Source organism: Ovis aries, chromosome 1 (genome assembly GCF_016772045.2).
Source record: "Ovis aries strain OAR_USU_Benz2616 breed Rambouillet chromosome 1, ARS-UI_Ramb_v3.0, whole genome shotgun sequence".
Classification (NCBI taxonomy): domain Eukaryota; kingdom Metazoa; phylum Chordata; class Mammalia; order Artiodactyla; family Bovidae; genus Ovis; species Ovis aries.
The window spans coordinates 80270053-80297908 of NC_056054.1; the positions used below are offsets into that span (position 1 = coordinate 80270053).

At 33.9% G+C, this 27856-nt stretch overlaps 1 protein-coding gene across 1 annotated transcript in view; it reads right to left on the reverse strand.

Moving 5' to 3' along the window:
- The window catches only part of COL11A1 (collagen type XI alpha 1 chain), a 225180-nt gene that overhangs the window by 124087 nt on the left and 73237 nt on the right, over window positions 1-27856 (reverse strand). Inside the window, exons 8-23 of the mRNA XM_004002244.6 lie at window positions 25992-26246; window positions 25221-25283; window positions 23626-23667; window positions 22391-22453; window positions 21697-21771; window positions 18126-18209; window positions 16035-16091; window positions 12645-12698; window positions 9680-9733; window positions 9508-9561; window positions 9275-9328; window positions 7920-7973; window positions 7758-7802; window positions 873-926; window positions 402-446; window positions 97-150 (exon numbers count right to left, since the gene is read on the reverse strand). Coding sequence (XP_004002293.3) covers window positions 97-150; window positions 402-446; window positions 873-926; window positions 7758-7802; window positions 7920-7973; window positions 9275-9328; window positions 9508-9561; window positions 9680-9733; window positions 12645-12698; window positions 16035-16091; window positions 18126-18209; window positions 21697-21771; window positions 22391-22453; window positions 23626-23667; window positions 25221-25283; window positions 25992-26246 — 1107 coding nt within the window. The remainder of the gene's footprint in view (window positions 1-96; window positions 151-401; window positions 447-872; window positions 927-7757; window positions 7803-7919; window positions 7974-9274; window positions 9329-9507; window positions 9562-9679; window positions 9734-12644; window positions 12699-16034; window positions 16092-18125; window positions 18210-21696; window positions 21772-22390; window positions 22454-23625; window positions 23668-25220; window positions 25284-25991; window positions 26247-27856) is intronic.

A 27856-nucleotide genomic window follows, 5' to 3' on the forward strand; every position in this document is an offset into this window, starting at 1 on the left:
GCCCTAAATAGAAAATTTTTAGGCTGTCAATTTTCTTGTATAAAGGTACCGTCTTCCCCCATTACCTTAACAAAAACTGTGATGGCTTAGACTTACTTGAGGTCCTGGGTTTCCCTGCTGACCAGGAGGACCCGGCTCCCCTTGAGGACCCTGACATAGGAAAATGGAAAAGAGTCTTTAACAGAACTATTTCACATGATAGGTTTTCTCTTTTGGATTGAAAAATAGACCCCATATCATGTTTCCCTTTAGAGAATCTGGAAAATCTTGCAAATATTAATGCTAGCAAAAGAATTTGGCAAAACATTGTAAGAAACCTTAATTTTAGATTTAGCAACAAAAATGGTTTGCTAGTATTTAGATTACAGAAATGAGTTACTTTATGGATATCTTGTACATACCATGTTCCCTTTTGGTCCTGGGGGGCCATCCACACCTGCTATGCCCTTCAATAAAGAAAAAAATATACATGAGTGTATACAGGTTCAGATGCTACAATAGAAAATATAAAAAACTAACCTAATAGCATGATACCCGGTAACCTAGGGTAACTAAAAGTCATTTTAAAACTCAAAGGAAATGAGAGAAAAAGCAAGGTCTATACTCTCCTCTCCATGTCCATGGGGACATCCTGGCAGTATTTTCTACTGTGTGTTGGGAAAAACAATAAAATACATAAACTAAAAGGAAGAGAAAAGAACGAAGCAGGTGGAGTGAGTAAAATCAGTTAAATTGATAGGCAGCATCATTAGGTCTTAGATTATAATAGTGAAACTTTGGCTGCCTACTGAAAGCTTTAACAGCTTTCTGGCTTTAAGACTCTGGCAATAAGCTTTCCCTAGAACATTTTGAATGTTTTCAACAATACATACAGGCTGTCCAATAGGTCCTGGAGTTCCTCTTGGTCCTAGTAAACCTCGTGGACCCTAGGAGTAAAAACGAAACAGATTATTAAAAAAAAAAAAAATGCCTTCAAAACATGCCTTGTCTTTTAAATAAATACATTTTAATGCAATGTTTTGATTAAAACATTTATTCATCCTCTTTTAACACACCAAAAGGGGCATTTAAAATAGCATTTTTTGTGACACAATTACCTAGTGTTTATATTGAGCCAAAAGCCAAAATGGATGAGTGAGTCTTTAATATAGAAACTATATCTTTGAGTCTATGGAATTACATATGAATCACTTATGAAACTTTTAATATAGGAAATATTTTAAAGCTTTAAGTAAGTAACTTTTGTGCCATTTTCCAATTTGAAGAGCAACAATGAATCTTTTTAAATCTTATATTTCAAACAGACTACACAAAGAGTCTTGAGTCTCAGTTTTTTTACATTTAGGTAAATTCAATCTTGAGAGAATATTCTACTGAGAGAAAGAAACAGCTGGATGACTATATTAGCAAGATTACCACTTTCATGAATTTTAAAATTATTATGATTTAAGCAATCATTTTCTTCTCTTTTTCCCCTTCTCCATTTTTCCCTCCTTCAAAAAAGTCAACAGTATGGTTTACTGTTATATTTACTTGAGTGACTGAGGAGCCTGGTGGGCTATAGTCCAAGAAGTTGCAAAGAGTTGGACACAACTGAGCAACTAACACATACAAACACACTGTGCCTTTGAATTGACAGGTCCTTGGAAGAAAAGTTATGACCAACCTCAATAGTATATTCAAAAGCAGAGACACTACTTCGCCGACTAAGGTCCGTCTAGTCAAGGCTATGGTTTTTCCTGTGGTCATGTATGGATGTGAGAGTTGGACTGTGAAGAAGGCTGAGCACCGAAGAACTGATGCTTTTGAACTGTGGTGTTGAAGAAGACTCTTGAGAGTCCCTTCGACTGCAAGGAGATCCAACCAGTCCATTCTGAAGGAGATCAGCCCTGGGATTTCTTTGGAAGGAATGATGCTGAAGCTGAAGCTCCAGTACTTTGGCCACCTCATGAGAAGAGTTGACTCATTGGAAAAGACTCTGATGCTGAGAGGGATTTGGGGCAGGAGGAGAAGGGGACGACCGAGGATGAGATGGCTGGATGGCATCACGGACTCAATGGACGTGAGTCTGAGTGAACTCCGGGAGATGGTGATGGACAGGGAGGCCTGGAGTGCTGCAATTCATGGGGTCGCAAAGAGTCAGACACGACTGAGCAACTGAACTGAACTGAACTGATAATGTGGCAAACTAGCAGTAAAACTAGGAGGTCTGCTTCTAGTGTTGATCTTTGATTGACTACGTTTGAGTAAACCTTTCCAAATCATTTCTAAAATTCAATGGAAAAAAGGATATAATTTAATAAATTTTATAGTTATATTTGATATATGCTAAGCACCTCATTTTTGGTAGTAGGAGTAGCAAGCACCTCATTTTTTGTAACCAGTAATACTAGTTTATCCTAAACAAATAAAAAATTCTAGAGATATTGAAATAAAAAATGGAAAAAAAAATAAACAGCAACAAAAACTAGATAAGGTTTTTTGGATGGCAAGTTGTTGTTTAGTCTCTCAGTTCAGATCAGTTCAGTCGCTCAGTCGTGTCCGACCCTTTGTGACCCCATGAATTGCAGCACGCTAGGCCTCTCTGTCCATCACCAGCTCCCGGAGTTCACTCAGACTCATGTCCATCGAGTCAGTGATGCCATTCAGCCATCTCATCCTCTGTTGTCCCCTTCTCCTCCTGCCCCCAATCACTCCCAGCATCAGAGCCTTTTCCAATGACCAAAGCACTGGAGTTTCAGCTTTGGCATCATTCCTTCCAAAGAAATCCCAGGGCTGATCTCCTTCAGAATGGACTGGTTGGACCTCCTTTCAGTCCAAGGGACTCTCAAGAGTCTTCTCCAACACCACAGTTCAAAAGCATCAATTATTTGAAGCTCAGCTTTCTTCACAGTCCAACTTTCACGTCCATACATGACCACTGGAAAAACCATAGCCTTGACTAGACGGACGTTTGTTGGCAAAGTAATGTCAAAATGCTTTTCAACATGCTATCTAGGTTGGTCATAACTTTTCTTCCAAGGAATGAGTGTCCTTTAATTTCATGGCTGCAGTCACCATCTGCAGTGATTTTGGAGCCCCCCAAAATAAAATCTGACACTGTTTCCACTGTTTCCCCAGCTATTTCACATGAAGTGATAGGACCAGATGCCATGATCTTTGTTTTCTGAATGTTGAGCTTTAAGCCAAATTTTTCACTCGCCACTTTCACTTTCATCAAGAGGCTTTTAGTTCCTCTTCACTTTCTGCCATAAGGGTGGTATCATCTGCATATCTAAGGTTATTGATATTTCTCCCGGCGATTTTGATTCCAGCTTATGCTTCTTCCAGCCCAGTGTTTCTCATGATGTACTCTGCATAGAAGTTAAATAAGCAGGGTGACAATATACAGCCTTGACGTACTCCTTTTCCTATTTGGAACCAGTCTATTGGTCCATGTTTAGTTCTAACCGTTGCTTCCTGACCTGCATACAGGTTTCTCAAGAGGCAGGTCAGGTGGTCTGGTATTCCCATCTCTCTCAGAATCTTCCACAGTTTATTGTGATCCACACAGTCAAAGGCTTTGGCATAGTCAATAAAGCAGAAATAGATGTTATTCTGGAACTCTCTTGCTTTTTCCATGATCCAACGGATGTTGGCAAGTTGATCTCTGGTTCCTCTGCCTTTTCTAAAACCAGCTTGAACATCTGGAAGCTCATGGTTCACGTATTGCTGAAGCCTGGCTTGGAGAATTTTGAGCATTACTTTACTAGCGTGTGAGATGAGTACAATTGTGCGGTAGTTTGAGCATTCTTTGGCATTGCCTTTCTTTGGGATTGGAATGAAAACTGACCTTTTCCAGTCCTGTGGCCACTGCTGAGTTTTCCAAATTTGCTGGCATATTGTGTGGAGCACTTTCACAGCATCATGTTTTAGGATTTGAAATAGCTCAACTGGAATTCCATCACCTCCACTAGCTTTGTTTGTAGTGATGCTTTCTAAGGCCCACTTAACTTCACATTCCAGGATGTTTGGCTCTAGGTAAGTGACCACACCATCATGATTATCTTGGTCATGAAGATCTTTTTTGTACAGTTCTGTGTATTCTTGCCACCTCTTAATACCTTCTGCTTCTGTTAGGTCCATACCATTTCCGTCCTTTATCAAGCCCATCTTTGCATGAAATGTTCCCTTGGTATCTCTAATTTTCTTGAAGAGATCTCTAGTCTTTCCCATTCTGTTGTTTTCCTCTATTTCTTTGCATTCATCACTGAGGAAGGCTTTCTTATCTCTTCTTGCTATTCTTTGGAACTCTGCATTCAGATGCTTATATCATTCCTTTTCTCCTTTGCTTTTCACCTCTCTTCTTTTCACAGCTATTTGTAAGGCCTCCCCAGACAGCCATTTTGCTTTTTTGCATTTCTTTTCCATGGGGATGGTCTTGATCCCTGTCTCCTGTAGAATGTCACAAACCTCAGTCCATAGTTCATCAGACACTCCATCTATTAGATCTAGTCCTTTAAATCTATTTCTCACTTCCACTGTATAATCATAAGGGATTTGATTTAGATCATACCTGAATGGTCTAGTGGTTTTCCCTACTTTCTTCAATTTAAGTCTGAAATTGGCAATAAGGAGGGCATCAGAGGGCAGAATTTTGCAAGAGGGCATCAGAGGGCAGACACACTGAAACCATAATCACAGAAAACTAGTCAATCTAATCACGTTAGGACCACAGCCTTGTCTAACTCAGTGAAACTAAGCCATGCTGTGTGGGGCCACCCAAGACAGGTGAGTCATGGTGGAGAGGTCTGACAGAATGTGGTCCACTGGAGAAGGGAATGACAAACCACTTCAGTATTCTTGCCTTGAGATCCCAATGAACAGTATGAAAAGGCAAAATGATAGGATACTGAAAGAGGAACTCCCCAGGTCAGTAGGTGCCCAAAATGCTACTGGAGATCAGTGGAGAAATAACTCCAGAAGAATGAAGGGAAGGAGCCAAAGCAAAAACAATACCCAGTTGTGGATGTGACTTGTGATAGAAGCAAGGTCTGATGTTGTAAAGGGCAACATTGCATAGGAACCTGGAATGTTAGGTCCATGAATCAAGGCAAATTGGAAGTGGTTAAACAAGAGATGGCAATAGTGAACATCGACATTCTAGGAATCAGCGAGCTAAAATGGACTGGAATGGGTGAATTTAACTCAGATGACCAACATATCTACTACTGTGGGCAGGAATCCCTCAGAAGAAATGAAGTAGCCATCATGATCAACAAAAGAGTCCGAAATGCAGTACTTGGATGCAATCTCAAAAATGACAGAATGATCTCTGTTCGTTTCCAAGGCAAACCATCCAATATCACAGTAATCCAAGTCTATGCCCCAATCAGTAACTCTGAAGACGCTGAAGTTGAATGGTTCTATGAAGACCTACAAGACCTTTTAGAACTAACGCCCAAAAAAAGATGTCCTTTTCATTATAGTGGGCTGAAATGCAAAAGTAGGAAGTCAAGAAACACCTGGAGTAACAGGCAAATTTGGCCTTGGAATATGGAATGAAGCAGGGCAAAGACTAATAGAGTTTTGCCAAGAAAATGCACTGGTCATAGCAAACACCCTCTTCCAACAACACAAGAGAAGACTCTACACATGGACATCACCAGATGGTCAACACCAAAATCAGATTGATTATATTCTTTGCAGCCAAAGATGGAGAAGCTCTATACAGTCAACAAAAACAAGACCAGGAGCTGACTGTGGCTCAGATCATGAACTCCTTTTTGCCAAATTCAGACTTAGTTGCTCAGTCATGTCCAATTCTTTGTGACTCCATGAACTGTAGCACACCAGACTTCCCTGTCCTTCACTATCTTCGGGAATTTGCTCAAACTCAATGTCCATTGAGTAGGTGATGTCATCTATCCATCTCATCCTCTGTCTTCTCCTTCTCATCTTGCCCCCAATCTTTCCAAGCATCAGGATTTTTTCCAATGTGTTGCCTCTTCAAATCAGGGGGCCAGAGTACTGGAGCTTCAGCATCTGTCCTACCACGTAATATTCAGGGTTGATTTCCTTTAGGATTGACTGATTTCATCTTGCTGTCCAAGGGATTCTCAAGAGTCTTCTCCAGTGCCACAGTTCAAAAGCATCAATTCCTTGGTGTTCAGCCTTTTTTATGGTCCAAGTCTAACATCGGTACATAATTACTACAAAAAACTTAGGTTTGACTATAGGGACTTTTGTTGGCAAAGTGATGTCTCTGCTTTTTAATATGCTGTCTAGGTTTCTCATAGCTTTACTTCCAAGAAGTAAAAGTCTTTTAATTTCATGGCCGCAGTCACTGTCCACAGTGATTTTGGAGCCCAAGAAAATAAAATCTGTCACTGTTTCCACTTTCCCTCCATTTACTTGCCATGAAGAGATGGGAATGGAAGCTATGATCTTAGATATTTGAATGTTGGACTTTTAGCCAGCTTTTTTCACTATCCTCTTTCATCTTCATCAAGAGGCTCTTTAGTTCTTCTTCAGTTTCTGCTATTAGAGTATTATCATCTGCATATCTGAGTTGTTGATATTTCCCCATGCAATCTTGTTTCCAGCTTGTAATTCATCCAGCCTGGCATTTTGCAAGATATACTTTGCATAGAAATTAAATAAAAGTGTGAAAGCATGAGCCTTGTTGTACTCCTTTCCCAATTTTGAACCAGTCTGTTGTTCCATGTCTGGTTTTAACTGTTGCTTTTTGACCTGCATACAGATTTCGCAGGAGACAGGTAAGGTGGTCTGGTATTCCCATCTCTAAAAATTTTCCAGTTTGTTGTGATCCACACAGTCAAAGTATTTAGTGTAGTCAATGAAGCAGAAGTAGATTTTTTTTTTAAATTTTCTAGCTTTTTGTATGATCCAACAAATGTTGGCTATTTGATCTCTGGTTCATCTGCCTTTTCTAAATCTAGCTTGTACATTTGAAAGTCCTGGGTTCATATACTATTGAAGCCTAGCTTGAAGGATTTTGGGCATCATCTTGCTAGCATGTGAAATGAGCACAACTGTATGGTAGTTTGAACATTTTTTGGCATTTGCCTTTCTTTAGTACTGAAATGAAAACTGACCTTTTCCAGTCCTGTGGCTACTGTTGAGTTTTCCAATTTTGCTGGCATATTGAGGGCAGCACTTTCACAGCATCATCTTTTAGGATTTGAAATAGCTCAGCTAGAATTCCATCACCACCACTAGATTTGTTCTAAGTAATGTTTCTTAAGGCCCACTTGACTCCACATCCCAGAATATCTGGCCTTATACGGGATCATATCATCATGGTTATCTGTATAATTAAGACCTTCTTTACGTAGTTCTTCTGTGTATTCTTGCCACCTCTTCTTAATCTCTTCTGTGTCTGTTACATCCTTGCCATTTCTGTCATTTATTGTGCCCATTTCTGCATAAAATGTTCCTTTAGCATCTCCAATTTTCTTGAAGAGATCTATAGTCTTCCCTGTTCTATTGTTTTCCTCTATTTATTTGCATTATTAACTTAAGAAGGCTTTCTTATCTCTTTGTAGTTATTATATCCCACATTTTTTTTCCTCTCAATTTTCTAAGATTTAATGAAAGAAGAGCCGTAAGTATCCTTTTTAAACGTTTTTTCACATACAAATTACCTGGTTAGGCTAAGTAAGATTGCAATTCATTATTGACTTTATATATGTAACACCAAGCACTATTCTTCCTAAATAGGGTATTATTTTTTTAAAAAAAGAAAAGTTGCTTACAGCTTCACCTGGAAGACCCCTTGGTCCTATTTCTCCATCTTCTCCCTGTCATGAACATAATGAATAGGATAGTGATGTGATCAGACAATGCAACATTTCAGCATGGCTTTGTTTAATGTTTTAATTTTAAATATTTCTTAAAAGAAATGAACTTTCTTATACCCTCATTCCATCTTCACCAGGAGGACCAGGAGGACCTTGAGGACCTCGTTCACCCTATTAAAGAAATCCAAATACAATTAGAATTTGAAGTAAACCATAATATTTATAACTCTATCCTACAGCTATCCTTGCCAAAGTAATGAAACATTTGGTAGAAAAACTTATGTTTTATTTTCTCTCCTGAAAACACTTCAGAGATAAGTCATAATTTTACATTAACTGGCATTACAATTTAGTATGCAAGGAAAACATTCCTTCAATTTTGAAAACAAAAAGAAATAAATAAAATATCCAAATAATTTTCAGACTTTTAATTATTACAAACTAACAAAATTATTTTGCTGAAGATTGTCTTCAGTCTTCATGGTGCATGGATGCACTTTGCTGATTTTTATTTTAATTTTTTCTGCTTCTTAAATAATTCTCATCAATTCAGTAAAGTTCTGGAAGACTAACAAAGCTTCATTTTAAAAAAAAAATATGTATTTCTCTCAACATGTACACACTAGATATTTTGCTAAACTTTCATGAGACTTTTCTTTTCTTTATCTTTCTTTTTTTCACATTTTCTAATTTTCCTAAAGATTGCCTCACCTTTATTTTTAACTTTTGAAGAAAAGTAATGTGAAGATCCAAAGTTGATCTTTTATGAGAGACCACATCCTGGCTTAATTTCCCACTAAAACTACTGACTGGATTGTTGTTCAATATTGTATATTGTTAATAAACCCTAGTAAATTATAAACTCCTGCATTGAACTATAAACTTATATTATCACAAAGAAGTAGTCTATGGTATCTCAATCTACCAAAACCATCTAACAAGTATAATAAAATACATTGCCCAGTATATTGTAATATTAACTACAGATTGCCAGCAGGTGTCTTTTGAATATATCCGTAGACAAAATGTAAGAAAGAAATTGAGGTAATTATCAAAAAATTAGAGGCAAAATTAAATCTCTATACTTGTTCTGTAATTATATTTTGCATATACAATACATCCTGGAGGAGGGCACAGCAACCCACTCCAGCATTCTTGCCAGGAAAATCATGGACAGAGGACCTGGCAGGCTACAGTCCAGAGGGTCACAAAGAGTCTAACAAGACTCAAGCGACTTAGCATGTACACATACATGTACATAAAGATTCTGCCTCAACTTATATTTATGTAAAATAAGTATTTTAACATCTAAAAAAGTAAAAAACATATTTATTCATGTATCTTTTAGATATACTGATTTACATGAGTTCACAAATACTTAATTTCCTTATTTCTTAGTGTAGCTATTTAAAATATTTCATAGTATTCTTATATTATCCCTGTATAAAAAGCAATAGAATAGTATATCTTACCCTGTGACCCTTGTCACCTGGTAGACCTGGAAGTCCATCAAATCCTCGATCCCCCTGTAAAAGCATCATCATCACCATCATCAACAATGTCATATTCTGAACTTATTTCTGAACTGTAATTTGAATATGAAATATTATTTCATATCAGGAAACTTTATTTTAAAATATAAAAATTTCAGGAGAAACTGAGATATGAGATCTGAATATACAAACATATGAGATGAGTTCCTGACCTTGGCCCCGGGTTCTCCTGGCATTCCTCTTCCTCCATCAGCACCCGGACGACCCTGATAGTACCAAGAACATGACTAAGCAAAAAGGATTCCAAATAGCACAGAGTAAAAGAAAATAAAATAACTGATGATTTCAGATGCCCTCAATATGCTTGATGAAAGCAAATCATACCCTTTTTCCAGGTTTTCCTGTTGGACCAGGAGGACCTTGGACACCACGTGGACCCTATATTAAAACATCATATTTAATTAATTTTATAGAATTCCTGATCTATAAACTCAATCACATAGAGAAATGGTTTTAGAATTTTATATCTTCTTAGTTTTACCTTAATCACTTTAACACACACACACACAAACTCTTTCTTGTATAAAAGTCCATAATAAAGCAAGAAGATAAGAGAATCAATTTTTCTACATGGCTCCTTGCCAGAAAAAGTCATACTACTTTATTAAGTTTATATAAACTTGTGATTACATATAAACAAAAGGAATGCAAAATGATATTTTAAACTTAAAAATTCTCAATTACTAAATTTATTCTCAAGACCTTGGGGTTTTACATTTCCCTTGACTGAAAGCACTTCATTTCATTCCTCTTCTCTTTCTAATCCCTTTGCTTTCAAATTTCCCTTCATTTAAGGAGATCTTCTCTTAGATATTTATTCCTTTATTGGAAGTATCACATTTGATTGTAACTGTTTTTTGTTTTTGTTTCCATAGTTGAGTCTCCCATTTAATTGTTAACCATTGCAACTCTGGACTAAATCTTGTTCTCCTTTATACTTCTACAGTTTAGCACAGTGCCTGGTACACATTTCTTTCACTCATCTACAAAATTCTGGAGGATGACTTGTCAACCTCGAATTCCATTACTGACTTGTGCCATGCCATCTCAGATTAAAGTTTTAAGATCCTCAGTATCTCTCTTGAGGTAGTTCAGTACAATGCTATATCAACATATAATGTCTTATTTATGAATTAATATACATGTTTTAAGAATAAAATTACACAGCTTGTAATAGATAACATACAGATCCATTAAAAATATTACATAGGCTTTCAGTGGCACTAGTGGTAAAGAGCCTGTCTGCCAATGCAGAAAACTTTAGAGACGCAGGCTTGACTCTTGGTTGGGAAGATCCCCTGGAAGAAAGCACAGTAAGCCACTCTAGTATTCTTGCCAGAAGGATGCCATGCACAGAGAAGCCTGGTGGGCCATAGCGTCACAGGGTTGGACACGACTGAAGCGACATAGCATAGCATCCTTTTTTAAGTGTAAACAATATGAACTTAATGAGTGTGGTAGAAACTGTAACACACATTTTAAATTACAAATAATTATTATGATAACTTTGACACACTGATTATAGAAACATGAAATTAAAGTTGCCTAATAGTTAGAGGTTAAAAGAATATAGCTTAAAAATACTGTAGAGAAAAATTCTATCCTATACCTCAACTGGAAGGCAAGGAGCAATAATAACAGGACATTTTGTCAGTTTTTAATAAAAATGATCTTTCATTTGATATTGCATCTCACTGGAATTAAGGAAAACTACGAAGACCATGAAAACTGCTGCAGCATGTTTTCAATTCACCCATTTTGTAAAGAGGTGAGTTGGATCCAGAAATTCATAAACTGTAAAAGGCTAAATTTCCTAACGTTTCAATATTTTTATTCAATTTTTTAATATAATTCTCAGTTAAGGTACAAATGCTTTCCATCTGTTTATGACAATATTTAACAGGCCTGGAAAAGAAAGCGCTCGCATTCTGTGTCACTCAAATATCTCTCTCAATTTAGGGGATTTTTTTTCTCATTTCAAAATAAACTGTGGTGCATCCAAACATGGGGATATTAACTCAGTAACAAAAACAAATAAACTATGGATATGCTCATCAACTGCAACAAATTATGCTGAGTGAAAGAAGACAGTTTCAAAAGATTACATAAGGTATGGTTTCATTTATATGATATTCTTGGAAACATAAAACTGTAAGGGTGAAGAACAGATCAGCAGTCAGTCAGCTATTAGCAGTAGGAAGATGTGACTGTAAAGTGGTATCAAGTAATTGTTTGGGGTTCTGTAACCGTTCAATATCCAAATGATTGTGGGGGTAGTTAGGGAAAATGCATATAGATGTTCAAATTCACTTTTACACTATAATATTGTTAAAGTAAAATCAATTTTTTTTAAAAAGGAAAAAACAGATGACCACTTGAAAGCTCCTGCAGCCAATCTGAATCTCAAAATATTGAGTAAATCAGGAAGCATTCTCATTAAAAAAATGAATGGATTTTAAAAGTACATGATACTTTGTTTTCAGTTTTCTAGAATAAGTATATTCCATAATGTGTTTACAGTGTGTGTTTCTATCTACTTATCGTTCAAGGAAAAAGAATACTTTAAGTTTGGCACCATATAAATATATTGCAGGGCTTCCCAGATGGCTCAGTGCAGGAGACTCAGGAAACGTGGGTTCTCTCCCTGGGTCGGGAAGATCCTCAGAAGTAGGAAACGGCAATCCACTGCAGTGTTCTTGCCTGGGTAATCTCATGGACAGAGGAGCCTGGCGGGCTACAGTTCATGGGGCCTCAAAGAGCTGGACACAACTGAGAGACTGGCACACACACGCACACGCAAAAATGTGTAAGGTCTTTTTAAGAATTTCAGCTCAGATGTTCTCGATTTCCCTTAATTTCCTCAGCTCTACAAAGAACTTAAAGTATGCTTCTTTTAGCTATATTAAACATCCTTTCTGAGAGAACGTATTAGATTTGGTCTCCTCATGTCTCCAGGAAAAATTTTAGGCTTGTATCAGGGCTGCTATAAGTACAATGGCAATGGTTCTGCTTTGCTCTGTACAATTTTAAACCAATTTAATATTCAGAAGACCTATTACTATCAAGACTTTACAATTCTAGCTTATTATCTTCTTCTAATATTGTTTAAATTAATCAAATTATTGGCAGTCAACTGACCATTAGAGATTTTTCAATTAAAGAAGTTGATGGAAGCTGAAAGGCCATGTAAGTAATTTCTTTACTCCTAAAACAAATGGCAGACCCTTCAATTACCATAATAGATAAAATAAATTTAAATATAAAATAAGTGAAATAGGTTAATTTTTACCTGAGGACCTGGATCACCCATCTCACCTTTGGCCCCAGAAGAACCAGGCCCACCCTGTAGAGAAAAAGTGAAGACATATTCATTTAATTTTGTAATTCTCTAATCAGTTATGTCCTACTATTTTCACTTGAAATAAACATTATTCAAAATACATTTCTTCAAATATGATTTTATTAGTTAATACAATAAAATTTTCAAGTCTTCTGAATGAAACACATCTCTTCTCAGATTTTGACTGTATTCACATGTGAGAACTATATTTAAAAGCTTATATTTACTGATAATCACACAGAAGCCAATTTCATGAGATCACCCTGAGATATTCTTTAATGTGTATGCCATCAGAGCACTTACCACAATCCTCAGGCATTATTTATATTATACTGTGGTGCAGTACTAGAGAAAACACATTTTTACAGACTTAGGTACACACTGATCCATTTATACAACTTGGAAACATGTTAATGCTTTTATACTCAGAAATTTCTGAGATGCCGAATTCTATAGCAATAAAACATCAAAAACAGATGCTACTGCTATCATCATAATGTCCTGAAATAATGTTAAAGCATTTTTCCCTACATTGTTCTGTATTAAATTTCCCCACAAAAATAAATCCTATGACAAAGTCTCTTACAAATATTTACATAAGTCAAGAAGTACAACAAAAATCTGGCACATTAACTGGAAAAAATATAAAATCACTTTATAAAAGTGCTGTTAAGTTTTAAAAAAATGAATACGAGGCCAATCATCCTCCTAAAGAGCTTTCGAACATTAAAATTGAATATAATGATAATAGTTACTTCATGCTGAAGTATATTTTGTGTGTTTAAAAAGTTTCTGATTTATTTATATCAATAGAGATTCTACTAAATACTGCGTTGAATCAAAGTGCAAAAAAGATAAAATTATGCAAAGCCTGAAAATACTAGGTGTTGAGAGCCTCCTGGTGGCTCCAAAGTAAAATAACTATTAATATGACTGCCAAAATATATGGCAAGTCAAGTAATATGAATATTCCAGTCTTGAAGATCATTCTTGTAATCTTGCAGTTAAATTTCTTCAAAAGAGAAACTGGAGTGCTACATTAAATGAGATTATTATTCAGACCTGAATGCAAAGAACAGTCCAATAATCTAATTAATTTTTACATTGTATATCTGTGTATAAGCACTATCTACTTTACAGATTATAATTACTTTGCCCAAACACTTATTCTAAAAATTGTCATGCAATCATTGACAGTAACAGAATAAGGAAAAGAACATTTTCAAGATTTCCTGAATATTTTATAATATAGATCGCCTTTTATCTATAAAAGCAAATGGAAATAAATAATTGAATAAAGGAAGTGCTCATGGAGAGAATGAAAATATTTATGTCTTAAAATACTGCTTCTTTTTAAAATCTTAATATATAAAACATTTTTAGACTCTAAAATTAAGATTATTGACAGTCTGTAATAATTTATGTTTTGGAGCAAAGAAAATAGAAGAGAAAATGGTGAAAACAAGCAACGTGATTACTTTCTCTCAATATCTACCTTTAATATTTTAGGAAGCTAAAACATTCTATAACAAAGACTTAAGTAGTAAAATCAATTAATCTTGGATATTACATTGAGAATGGCAATGTAATAACATGGTTGTTAATGTTTTCCCTTTGCAAACATGCTGTGAATGTCTGGCCCTAAATGACTGGTGAAAACAGAACAGCTCAATGTAACAAGTTTTCATGGATTCTGTTCATCACTGCCCTTACCCTATATAGATCCACTAGATTTGTATTTGTCAGGATGGTAAGTAGGAAAGTTCCTTTAATTTTAGAGATTCTAGACGGATATTTTAAAATTAAACAATAGGCAGTGTTTCCCAAGCATTCTTGAACATAAGATTCAGCCTGCTGCATCATTAAAAGTATATTTTGTCAGTTCCAACCCTAAATCTGCCTCTCAACTCTGAATTTGCCTCATCAGAGTCTCAAATTCCATGTTCCAAGAACTTTCACTTTTAATAAAATATACATATAAGTTTTCCGCCCCCATATCTATAAAACACCAGCATATTGTGGTTTTCCTCAGTCATGTAAATTTGTTATTAATAACAAGCAACTAAACATTAATTCTATTTCTTCCTTTGTTAACTGACATAAACTCTCATTTCTTTATTATATTTTGTAAGGCAGAACAGTAAAACTATATGATAAATACATAATAATGCATTTAGAAATGTATAATTTAAATTCTGTGGAACATACTGCCAGAACACATGTTCCACATGAGCTCGTATGATTGAGTGTATAGCCCTGAAAATATATAAAATGCTATAAAATTTTAAGAATGAATTCAAAGAACTATAAATATATGGGAAAATACATAAAAAACACGAATAAACTACATGAAGAAAACTAGCATCCCAATAAGATCAATAAAACAGAATTAGAAAACTATTTAATTGATCAAATTTGAAAAAAAAAAAAACTTTTGCTGTGTCCAATCAGCAAACCAAAAATAAACTTTTAATGTTAGGTATAATAATTTCTATAAATACCATTATTTCAATAAAGTATATTGTGCACATAAGATCATATCAAAAGCATAGTGTAGCTTTTTATATCAAAAACAATACTTAAATTATAAATTATTCCATTAATCTTGAAGTCAATGTAAAATTAGGATGGAATTTTTCAGTGTTCTTTTCTCTTTAAAAAAAGTATGACTTAAAAAGAATCTTTTGCTCTGTGTTTGTGTGTGTGTGTGTGTATGTATGTGTGTGAACTGCTATAGCCATTAGCATTTGGTAAATTTCAAAATATTTGAGAATATTTTTAAATATATAGACCACATTAGCTTGTCAGTAAGCTTATAAGGAAAAACAAAACACATTTTCCAAGAGCCTCTGAAAGACAAAATAGTTTTTCTAATATCTGAAACAATTCATGAAATACTATAGGCAACTTAAAGTTTAAACCACATCTCCTGTTTTCTCCTAAGATTATGGACAATTTTTCATTAGCCTCATATATTTTTCCTTCTTTAATCAATTCTTTTTAACCTAAAATTAAATCTCAAGAATTTATTGAAAAATTGAAATTCAATAACTCTATTCTACAAATAAATAATACTGTTTGAAAAGTTAATAACTGGATATGTGATATAATTATATTTTTCATTGTATGATTTGAGAACTTCCTACTGCAATTTTTTCATTAAAATTTACTGAGGACTGAATTCAAATAGCTTCTTTGAAATGGAAACAAGATGAAATGCAAGTCTATTTATTTACCTTACTTTCACTAGCCAGAGAAAAGAAAACTGCCTGACCAAAGCTGCACAAGGAACTACGAATACAGGAATTTAAATATATAAAATCTTATTTGATAACCTACCACAGGACCTGGTCTTCCAGTCAGACCCATTGGCCCAGGTGGACCTCTCAGAGCAATCTAGAAAACAAAATAAAGCAAATTCAGGAATGCTACCTTGGATGAGCATATTAAATCACAATAATTATTTGTACAAGTGGCCCTTGAGTAACAGCCTGATCAACAGAGGCATAATAGCTATGTAGAAAGAGTGTTTGATTACTGAAGAATCATGTTTCTAGAATGACAATGACATAATAAGTATCAAACTTTTTTTAAACTGTTGCAATTTATACAGTCTTATACTATATATTTATGATTTATCTAATGATAACAAGTAAAAGTAGATTTTAATATCTAATAAGAAACAATATCTGATCATTTTTCTACTCAAATGTACATTCAGAATATTGCATAAATTTCTCTTCAATATGTAGGTGCAATTCTCATTGAAAATACTTTCAGTTGTGAACAATTTGAGATGCTTTTTAAGTAAGTTTTCTAGCAGTGTCTTATGAAAAGCTATGACAATTCAGGCCAAATAAAAGCAAAATTGATCAGGAAGTGTTAAGATAATATAGCTATGTCAACAAATCTCAAATTTAGTGCTTTATGGAAAAATACATTTATTTTATAGAATCATAGGCATAATAGACTGATTACATGCACTATCGACACAATATTAGAAATGTGAAATTAGCACACTTGAAAAGCTGGAACAATTAGAGTAAAAAGGTAAATATTTGACAGATATTAAATTAGTGTGGTGTGCTATTTTTGAATATTAGTGATTCCAAAGACGAATATTTAGATTACCATAGCAGATATAAAAATATTGCAATAGAAATAATATGTAAAATCATATTAGAAAAGTGCATGAGATAAAAACAGTAATATCTCCAAAATTACACTACTGACTCACCATGAGATTTTTGACAATACACTTCTTAATCCTTGAGATTAAATATCTGAAAAATTGGAATTATAATGCTTGCTACCTATTTCCAAGTAGATTAAAAAGACTAATAAAATTAGGAATTCAATGGCCTAATAAACTATTTAAGCTCAAGTAATTACCTAAAACTTGTCCAAAGTAATATAATTTATAGGTTGTATGCACCATTAGTAAATCAATTTAAATATTTTTAGACTTCTATCATGTCAAGATCTAATAAACAAATATTTTAAAATTTCATTGTCTTTATAAATGATGTAACCAAACAATAATTTATGCAGTCATAAATTTATGATGATAAATAGTTATCACCAAAATGATTTATATCACTTCGGAAGCAGGAACTCATATCCATACCACTGTAAGCCTTTTATTTCCTTTCTCCTTGAAAAGAAAACAAGACTATACTATGAATAAAAGTATTATATCACTTTCAACTCTTTCCTGATCCATTCCTTTGATTTCTTTATTTATATTTTAATTGTAACTGGAACAAATTTAATAATAAACAATTTTATATTCTACAGGTACGCGGATAGTGGAAAACTTTTAGTTGACAATGAAGTATGAACTGAGCAGATCTGGGAAAAATAAAATATAGATTACAATGTTTCACACAGACTGCATATTTGAAGATTTCTTTCCTACACAAGAATGCCTAAGAAACTGAAATTTCTGGATTAATTGGGATATCCTGAATAATCTGTAAGATTAGGTGGAAAAATTATTTAAAAGTTTACCCTCTTTATTCATTGATCACTGACATACGACATGCGCCTTAGCAGGGAAAACTGGATGTGAAAGATAAAAAGTGTTATGTATAAATCCACCATCAGTCCTCTTTGAATAAAATTAGAAAATGTGTGTGTTATGGTTGGTGTGTTTTTGCAAGAATTATGTGTGGTAATACTGCAAAGGCCAGTCATTTAAATTCAACATCAAATAAAATATTCCTACTGGAAAAACAGATATTTTCTTAGCATCTTCTCCATCTAGATTCAATATACTATATAGAATTTCGTTCATAACAGTAGCACCCTCCAGATACATACACACACACCGCACACTCTCTCTCTCTCTCTCTCTCTCTCTCTCTCTCTCTCTCTCGTGTAATTGAATACATAATCAGGTTATGGGACTACATGTTGATCCTTTCTTACCCGAGCCTGCTGAAGAATGGCCTGGGCCTGAGCTTCCTGAGCAGAGACGGTTGGTCCTTTGGAACTATCACCACCATAACGAAACTAAGAAAAGATAATAACATACAAAAGCTCAAAATCAGACTTTCTCAAGTAGGTGCCTTATACTAGTTTAAACACTACTTAATTAAAATGATGGGATTTTACAAAGTGTGAGGTAATTCCATCATGAATCATACCTTGATTTTTTCTAAATTTTCCTTTTATTTCTTATGGAAGTTCTCTAGACCATTTTAGAAGAGACATTTTACCACATTTAGAAGAGACTACAGAATCTACAGTTTTAAATTCCATGATTTTTAAAAACACTGGAATAAGCCATCATCCATTTCTTTATCTGCACAAATGCTACCCACTCCATCCACTCATTTGTGAAAATTCTAAATGCACTCAGTTCAACAGTGTTATTGATCAACTGCTATTTTCTGAGCAAAACTTCTAGAATCTCTGTGAACACAGGAAATCTTCCTTGAGATGGATTCAGTTTGTTTCCCTTAAGTAATTATACTAGGAAACATCCTTTCTGTATCCCTTCATAAAATGCTAAAGCTCCTTTTTATTTTTAACTCAAAATGCAAGATAAATAAGTTTCCCATGCTATATTATTACTTGAGTCTATATTATATTTAAATAGATAAACCTATTTTTTCACAAGAACTTAGGCAACTTTATAAATTTTTTTGAAGTATATTTGATTTACAAAGTTGTGTTAGCTTCTGGTATTACAGAGAATTAATATGTATATATATGCTGAATATATGTGTATTACATATTTTCTCATATTCCCTTCTACTATGATTTATTATAATTGAATATATCTGCCTGTATACAATAGAACCTGTTTATCTTTTTTTCTGTATAGTAGCTTTTATCTGCTAATTTATCTCTCTATCTTTCTTCTCCTTTAGTAAGTACGTTTGCTTTTTAAGTCTGTGAGTCTGTTTCTGTTTTGTAAATAAGTTCATTTGTATCATGTTTTAGTTTTCACATATAAGTGATAATGTATGATATTTGTCTTTCTCTGTCTGACTTACCTCACCCAGTATGATAATCAATAGTTTCATCCATGCTGCTTTTTATTAATAATAGCTGAATAGTATTCCATTATTATATACATATATGGTACATCCTCTTTATCCATTCATCTGTTACTGAACATTTAGTTTGCTTCCATGTTCTGGCTATTGTAAAGAGAGCTGCTATGAACACTGGGGTACATGTATCTTTTCAAATTTTAGTATTCTCCAGATATATGGCTAGGAGTGGGACTCTCAGGCCATATGGTAACCCTATTTTAGTTTTTTAAGTTTTAGTTTTTTAAGGAACCTTCATACTGTTTTCCATAGAAGGTGCATCAATTTACATTCCCAGTAACAGTGTAGGAGAATTTCCTTTTCTCCACATCTTCTCCAGCATTTATTATTTGTAGTCTTATATGGTGGCCATTCTGACTGGCATGAGTTTATATCTCATTATAGTTTGGATTTTTATTTCTCTAATAGTTGGCAATGTTTAGCATCTCTTCTCGTTCCTATTGATAATTTGTATGTCTTCTTTAGAGAAATGCCTACTTCAGTTCAGTTCAGTTCAGTTCAGTTGCTCAGTTGTGTCCAACTCTTTGTGATCCCATGAACCGTAGCACTCCAGGCCTCCTTGTCCATCACCAACTCCCGGAGTTTACCCAAACCCATGTCCATTGTGTCGGTGATGCCATCCAACCAGCTCATCCTCTGTCATTCCCTTCTCCTCCTGCCCTCAATCTTTCACAGCATCAGGGTCTTTTCAAATGAGTCAGCTCTCTACACAGGTGGTCAAAGTATTGGAGTTTCCACTTCAACATCAGTCCCTCCAATGAACACCCAGGACTGATCTCCTTTAGGACGGACTGGTTGGATCTCCTTGCAGTCCAAGGGACTCTCAAGAGTCTTCTCCAACACCATCAATTCTTTGGTGTTCAGCTTTCTTTATAGTCCAACTCTCACATCCATACGTGACTACTGGAAAAACCACAGCCTTGACTAGACGGACCTTTGTTGGCAAAGTAACGTCTCTGTTTTTTTAACATGTTGTCTAGGTTAGTTATAACTTTCCTTTCAAGGAGCAAACGTCTTTTAATTTCATGGCTGCAATCACCATCTGCAGTGATCTTGGAGCCCAGAAAAACAAAGTCAGCCACTGCTTCCCTGTCTATTTGCCATGAAGGGATGGGACTGGATGCCATGATCTTAGTTTTCTGAATGCCTACTTAGTCTTTCCATCTATTTCTTGATTGTGTGTGTGTGTGTTTTGTTTTGGTTTGGTTTTGCTGTTGTTGTTATTAAGCTATATGAGACATATATTTTGGAAATTAAGTCAGTGATGGCTGCATATTTTGCAAGTATTTTCTCCCAATCTATTGGTTGCCTTTTTGGTTTGTTTATGGTATCCTTCCCTGTGTGAAAGTTTATAAGCTTGATTAGGTCTCATTTGTGTTTTGTTTTTGTTTCTATTACCCTGGGAGACCGACCCATGAAAACATTGTTATGATTTATGTCAAAGAATGTTTTGCCTATGTTCTCTTCTAGAAGGTTTATGGTATCATGTCTTACAGTTAATCTTTAAAACATTTTGAGTTTATTTTTGTGTATGTTGTGAGGGTGTGTTTGAATTTTGATTATTTGAATATTTGATTAATATTTGGCTGTCCAACTTTCCCAGCACTACTTGCTGAAAAGACAGGCTTTTCCCCATTGTATATTCTTTCCTTGTTTTATCAAAGATTAATTGACATGGGTATGTCAGTTTATTTCTGGGCTCTCTCTTCTGTTCCATTGATCCATTTGTCTTTTTGTGCCAGCATTATGCTGTTTTGATTACTGTAACTTTGTAGTAAAGTTACTTTCCTGAACTCTGGGAAACTTATGTCTCCACCTTTGTTCATTTTACTAAGTATCGCATTGGCAATTCTGGGCCTTTTATGGTTCCATATATATTTTTGGATTTTTTTTAATTCTATTGATAGTTATGTGAAAAACAACATGGGTAATTTGATAGAGATTGCATTAAATCTGTACATTGCTTTTGAGTAGTAAGGTCATTTTAATATTAATTCCTCTGTGCAACTTTAAAAAGCAGTCTTAAGGTAAAATAAATAATTTGGAGGCAATGAATAATAACAGTATAAATATATGTTATTTAAAAAGTATCAGCTAGTATCTAATGGTGGTAAAGAGTATACTAATTTTATGTAATGCATGAAATGCATGCCACCCATATGACTCAGGATAAAGTACACAATTAAAAATACTAAGTCCTTCAAACTTTTTTTTTTTGTCAAAATATAATGAAATAATAAAGGCTTAGTTCTACTGCAAAGTTAATATTTACTAGAATTTTCTTTATTAAATTATCCAGTTCCTGGAGGCTGCTTCATTTCAAGTATCTCTACCTCATACAGTAGATTTTTGATTGATCTATAATATGATTCTGCAATGTTTTTTAGCAGTAGGATAACAAAACATCAGGTTATCTTTATAACAATAAAAATACATACCGGTAACACTAACATGGTACCAGGAGGACCAGGTAGACCATCAGCCCCTGGTAAACCAGGACGTCCTGGAGGACCCTAGGGAAGTAAATGAAATCATCAAAATTAATAAATAAACTTTAAATGCCATAACTCTATATTACCTAATTTTTAATTTGTCCTCTACTCCTTGGCTAATCTTCTTTTACCAATAGTAAGTATATCTAGAGAGGACTATATTTCACTGCACTAGTTTTACAGAATTTAAATGATACATAAATTTATTGCTACTCAAGGAAGAAGAAAAAAGGGATTTTGCGAGAAGAGTTCCTACAGACTTAACACTAATAGTCTATTTCACCATGTGACCCAGGACATGATCTTCAAATTAGATGCAGGCTTAGTAACTCATTCTACCAGCATTCAGCTAAACATTCGTAGTAGTTCCTGGAAAATATGTCTTAATTCCAAAGGAAGAACTTGCTCTAATGTATCAGGTTCATATATAAAAAAAAAAAAAAGATTATAAATAATGAAAAAATTCTTACTAATGCATATTCTCTCCTCTCATTTTTAAAATTATAGTTAGAAAACTTAAAACTTTGCACATTGAACTCACATGTTATTCAAGTGAGAAGAATAATATCTTAAATTTGTAGAATATATTTTAATTCTTTTTATTTAAGTTGCATTCTTTTGAATTCCTTCACTTACTTACCCTCTCGCCAGGGTCACCAGGGGGTCCAGTGGGGCCTTGTAGACCTGGAGGACCCATGAGACCCTACAGAGAAATAAACCATGATGAGTCAGATTCCTGAATTTATTAGTATTCAGGCTAATTCATTCTACCAAAATCAAAGACGAACTCACTTATATTTCATAAACAAACACTTTCTCCCAAACAACTGGCCTATTAAACTTCCCATAAAAAGAGAACATATATGGGCCACTTTATAGCTAGCTCAACTCTTCCTCTACAAGTTTGTTCTCAGGGTAGACACAGACATTCCATGGAAGAACAGAAAAGGAGATCCTGCCAATGTACAATTCCTGAGGTGGAAGCTGGTTTCCGGCTCTTGTGAAAGAAATGGTATACTCATTCAATTAGACTGTAAAAATGTGACCACGAAGTTGAAATCTAGAAATCATTTATCTTCTTCTCTGAGTGTAAGTATTTATAGGCAGGGGTATAATATATTTAATTCACATGACAAGAATTTAATTAATTCCACAAAAGAAAGAAGATTTCTTACAAAGTCAGATCAGTACAACTCCCTGACAATAAAGACACACTGATGAGTAAAAACAGCCTTATTAAAAAAGACAATGGAAGCTGATAATCACTACATTCAGCAGTACAATAAAGGCAGCGATAGTCTACTTAAAATTCTCAACTCCATTCATTGAGATATGCTTATACCTCTAAAAAAAGAAAGAAGGCATTTATATATTTTTATAATTTTCAGGTACAAAGTTGAAGATGAGGTTAGAAAAGTCAGAGATAATTAAGCAACAAAAAATATTTAAAACAAAATTTAATTTCATATTACTCAAAAGAGTATCATTTGGATAGCCAAATCAGAAACTGATTTAAGGCCACTGGCTCCACTAAGTACTTGCCTCTATAATTCAATACTCAAATGTGTGTGTGTATGTGCTTAGTCGCTCAGGAATGTCTGACTCTTTGTGACCCTATGGACTGTAGTCCACCAGGTTCCTCTGTCCATGGGGATGCTCCAGGCAAGAATACTGGAGTGGATTGCCATGCCCTCCTCCAGGGGATCTTCCAAACCCAGGGATCAACCCAGCTCTCCTGCATTACAGACAAATTCTTTACTGATTGAGTCAGCAAGGAAGCGCCATACTCAAAATATATAAATTCAACAGTATAATAGAAATCTTATATCTGGTTTAAAAAAATCAAGACAAAAATAATCTTAAAACATTACATACCGCAGGTCCTGCAGGCCCTGGTGGTCCTTCAATAAGCATGCCCTACAGTTAAAGAAAGGATAAAGACATTACTAGGGCAATGGAACCCCTAAACTCTTATCTAATTGGCTCTATCAAAGTACCACATCACAGCACTTTAAAACGTGAATTATCTGCTCCTACATACAAAGATAATTACAAGCATTCTTGTACTGGGAGGGAGGAAATTCAAAACAATAGAAGACATAATTCCTGTCCTGAGAAAATCTATGAACTAATTAGCAAGGAAACAAATATTCATATAAGTAATATTACAAAAAGAATATACTAAGTGCTCCCCAAAAGGGCAAATACATTTAACCAAATTTTTGCTAGCAGCCAGAATAACACCTGGTACATAGCAAGAACATGATAAATATTTGCTGTGTGAATGAAAAGGTGGGAGAAAGAGCACCTAAGCACTTTAATTCAGGGAAAAGGGAGTAAAGTCTATGTTAAAGAATTGGGCATAAATGTAAGTTCTTAAATAGACAAGAAATAGAATACTATTTCAGGATAAGAACCCAATTCTAAAAGTTTATGATTCTACTCCGAAAACTGTCTTGTCATTTTAAAAGTTAGTTGTAACTTTGCATAACAAAGACAAATTTATTCTGAAATTGTTTTTAAAGATGTTGGTGAGCATATGATGTGCTTTTTCAAATTTTGGAGTAATAGACTACAATGTTCTTAAAGATGCAGCTTTTTTATGTTTATCTTCCTACTTAAAAAAGAAAAATTGTCCTTGCAGTTTCTGAAATGATTTTCATGAGGTTGAGGTAGTTCAACATACTTCCTTTATTTCTAATGCAATGCTGCTGCTGCTGCTGCTAAGTCGCTTCAGTCATGTCTGACTCTGTGCAACTCCAGAGATGGCAGCCCACCAGGCTCCCCTGTCCCTGGGATTCTCCAGGCAAAAACACTAGAGTGGGTTGCCATTTCCTTCTCCAATGATTTCTAATGCAATACTTTCCCCCAAATTGCTGATTAAAGAGAATGATAGTAAAATTGATTTCCAATAAGAATTTGCTTCTTACCAATTCACATAAATCTGAAAAATCACTTTTCTTCCAATAGATGAAAAGGAGGCAAATTTTAAAAAGAATGTTTTCATATAGTTATATGATGTGATTTTGATATGAAACAAATACATACTATGTTAAGTAACATATTTCTAATTATGTGAAGTCACAGCACTTAGAGGAGAAATTACTGAATTGGAAAATAGAAGAGACAAATTCAGGTCATAGATCAACTACCAAACATTTGAACCTCAGGAAAGTTACTTAAATCCTTTAGATCTTAAGTCCCTTTAGTTATAAAAGGAAAGAATTAGATTAAAAGATTGTCAGCTATTATCAAATTCCAAAATTCTCTATCTCTCTGTTTTTTGATTTATTGAAATTCTGCTTGCCAGAACTGGATTTACTAACTCACTTACTTGTGGCATTATAAATGTTTAGACATACAGAATTTTCAGTGGTACTACATGAACATGCATAATAATTTACAGCAGTGATAGCTCATGATACAAATCACTGCACCAACCTTTACAACGTATTCACACCAGTACTTACAGGTTCAACTACTGCTGGTTCTCCTTTCTGTCCTTTTTCTCCATATGCACCATGGCCATTAATCTGTTGAGTGAAAAATTCAAGCAGCCTGTCTTTAAGTAAATAAGGCTATTTAAGTATTTTTAAAAAGGTTATTTAATCGTATAAGTGCATGTAAACAATCTATTAGAATATACTTTTTAACATAGAAACCAATTAAATTTTTAAATACTGAAAATATACAAAGGAAAACACAATAACATTAATGCTAAATCTTTAGTGAGATTGAACAATTGCTTCTTAAAGACATATTATACAAAGATAATGATATCTGTTGACCTCAGTTATTATTCCAAGGCAATAAACAAAAAGTATCTTCAAATTAAAATCAAAATAATAGAAGTGGTAGGAAGAAATTAGTAAAGAGGTTCAAAAGTTTAAATACTAATAATTATAACAATAAAATGATAATATGATGGATTACTGAACTTCACCAGATAAGAAAGGTCAATTAAACTGTTTAAAAGTTAGAAAATAGTCTTGGTATCCAGAATGACAATGACTGATTTAATCTTATCAGTGCTATTAGAGATTATTCTTTCAAAAGAAGACTCCAGTAGTGTGGCCTGAGATCTCCATGAGGAAGAATCTATCAGGGTCTCCTAGTAGTGATCAACATTCATGATTTATATAAGAACAATCTATATTGTAAACCTGAAAAGACATGAAGATGAACATGAAAATATACCAGAAATAAGACACACAATGACACGGAGCATAATACTGACTTACACTTGTTTCTGTGATATCTGTTTCTGCTGGAACACCTGGACCAAATTCTTCATTAGTGGGGCTTGTTGGTTTATCTTCATATTCCTTATATTCATAAAAATCATATTCGCCTAAATCTCCATCTACCGGAAGATCAGAGTCCCTGCCGTCTATTTGTTTGTTTTCATATAGCATATCCTCAGAATTTTTCCTCTGGGAATCATAATCCTCTCCAGTTAGATATTCTTCAGTAAATACTTCTTCAACTGGATTTGGCTATTAATTTATGTTGTAAGGAATTGGAGAAATGAAGTTTACTGTTAGTAAAGCAAGGTAAGCATTTGCAAATACAGTTTGATGGCATGTGATGGGAAGTGGTTTGAGTACTACTCAAGCAAGTCTGAAGGCTGGGAAAGATAAGTCTTTCAACGTCATTGAAAGGAATATTTTTGTACATTGGAATGCACAAGAAAATATTGCTTTCAAAGCACTTTTATCAATAAACTGCAAATATTCACATAGATTCAACATGTGTATTTGCTTGTTCATTGGAAAAAGCTTGTTATGCAATTTAATATCTACTTTATAATTTGACTCAAATAATATATATATGCAATATTTAGTTAAAGCTTAACTTAATTTTCAGATCTCAAAGAACCTCATACTGAAATATAATTTCTATCAGGAAAGCTATGTAAGTTTGACTCTCAATCCAAAAGTAAAATATTAATGCCAATATTGACATTTATCATTGCAATATTTACTCAGAGCTCCAAGTATTTAGTGCAGTATTATATCACAATGAGTTCTTCAAAGCAAAGAAGATGTAAATTATAGTGCTCAAAATTCAATACAATAAAATAGATGACTGTATAGTCTCATAAAGAGTATGGGCCTATTCACTTAAAAGTAAAAATTATATCAAGATTCTAATGTGATATAATTATATCAAAACTACTCACAGAGATATAGAAAAATAACACTAGTATAATTTCCTTTTTATAAATAATTCCCCATTAATAGCATAAATCTGAATAACATTCATTAGGTAATTTTTGATCATGTTATGATTTTGATGAAGTTCAGATCAAATAATGTATCTTGCTACTTTTAAATTTCATCTTGAAATACTTGTTTGCTATGACATAGTGAATTTAGATAATAGAATAATACTTAATAATAAGTATGTTACATAAAGTCATGTGAGTGAAAAAAGTAGTTAATGATTAATTCAGCAATTGTTAACTAAAATAAAATGTCCAATAACCATAATATTTTGTATTCTTAGACAATGAAGATATACTATTATTACAGAGTACATATTATCCAGAATCAAAATAGTACTGTGCTCATAGTTCTGAGTTAAAAAGTTGAAAGAATTTGAGCATATAAATAAACATTTTAATATAATCATTTTTGGAAAATGATAAACTCGATTAGTCTGGATTAACTTGGACAAGATTTGGACTTGAAATCTGTCTTTACTCTAAAATGTTATTATTCTAAAATATGTGTTTTCACGTAAAGTCCCACTGGGATGCATACGATGTAAAATTTTTATTAATTTAAACAATTCAGTTAATCCTCATACCAGATGTGAAGAAATTTAACAAAGTTAAACTGAATTGTATATTAATTTTCTCATAATTGGAATATGCACATAATATGAAATTCAGGAAGATTGTTCTAATTTGTACTTGAATATACTTAAATATTTTCATAGAAAGGACTGGGAAAAGTTAAGATATATTATTTTAGCCATATTAAGTTTGAAAATGTAAACAGACATTAAAATCAACTATGACTATATTTTATCAAAATATTTGTGTCATAAAAATGCATGATTATTGGTCAGATGGCATAAATTTTAATTGTATCATTTGATG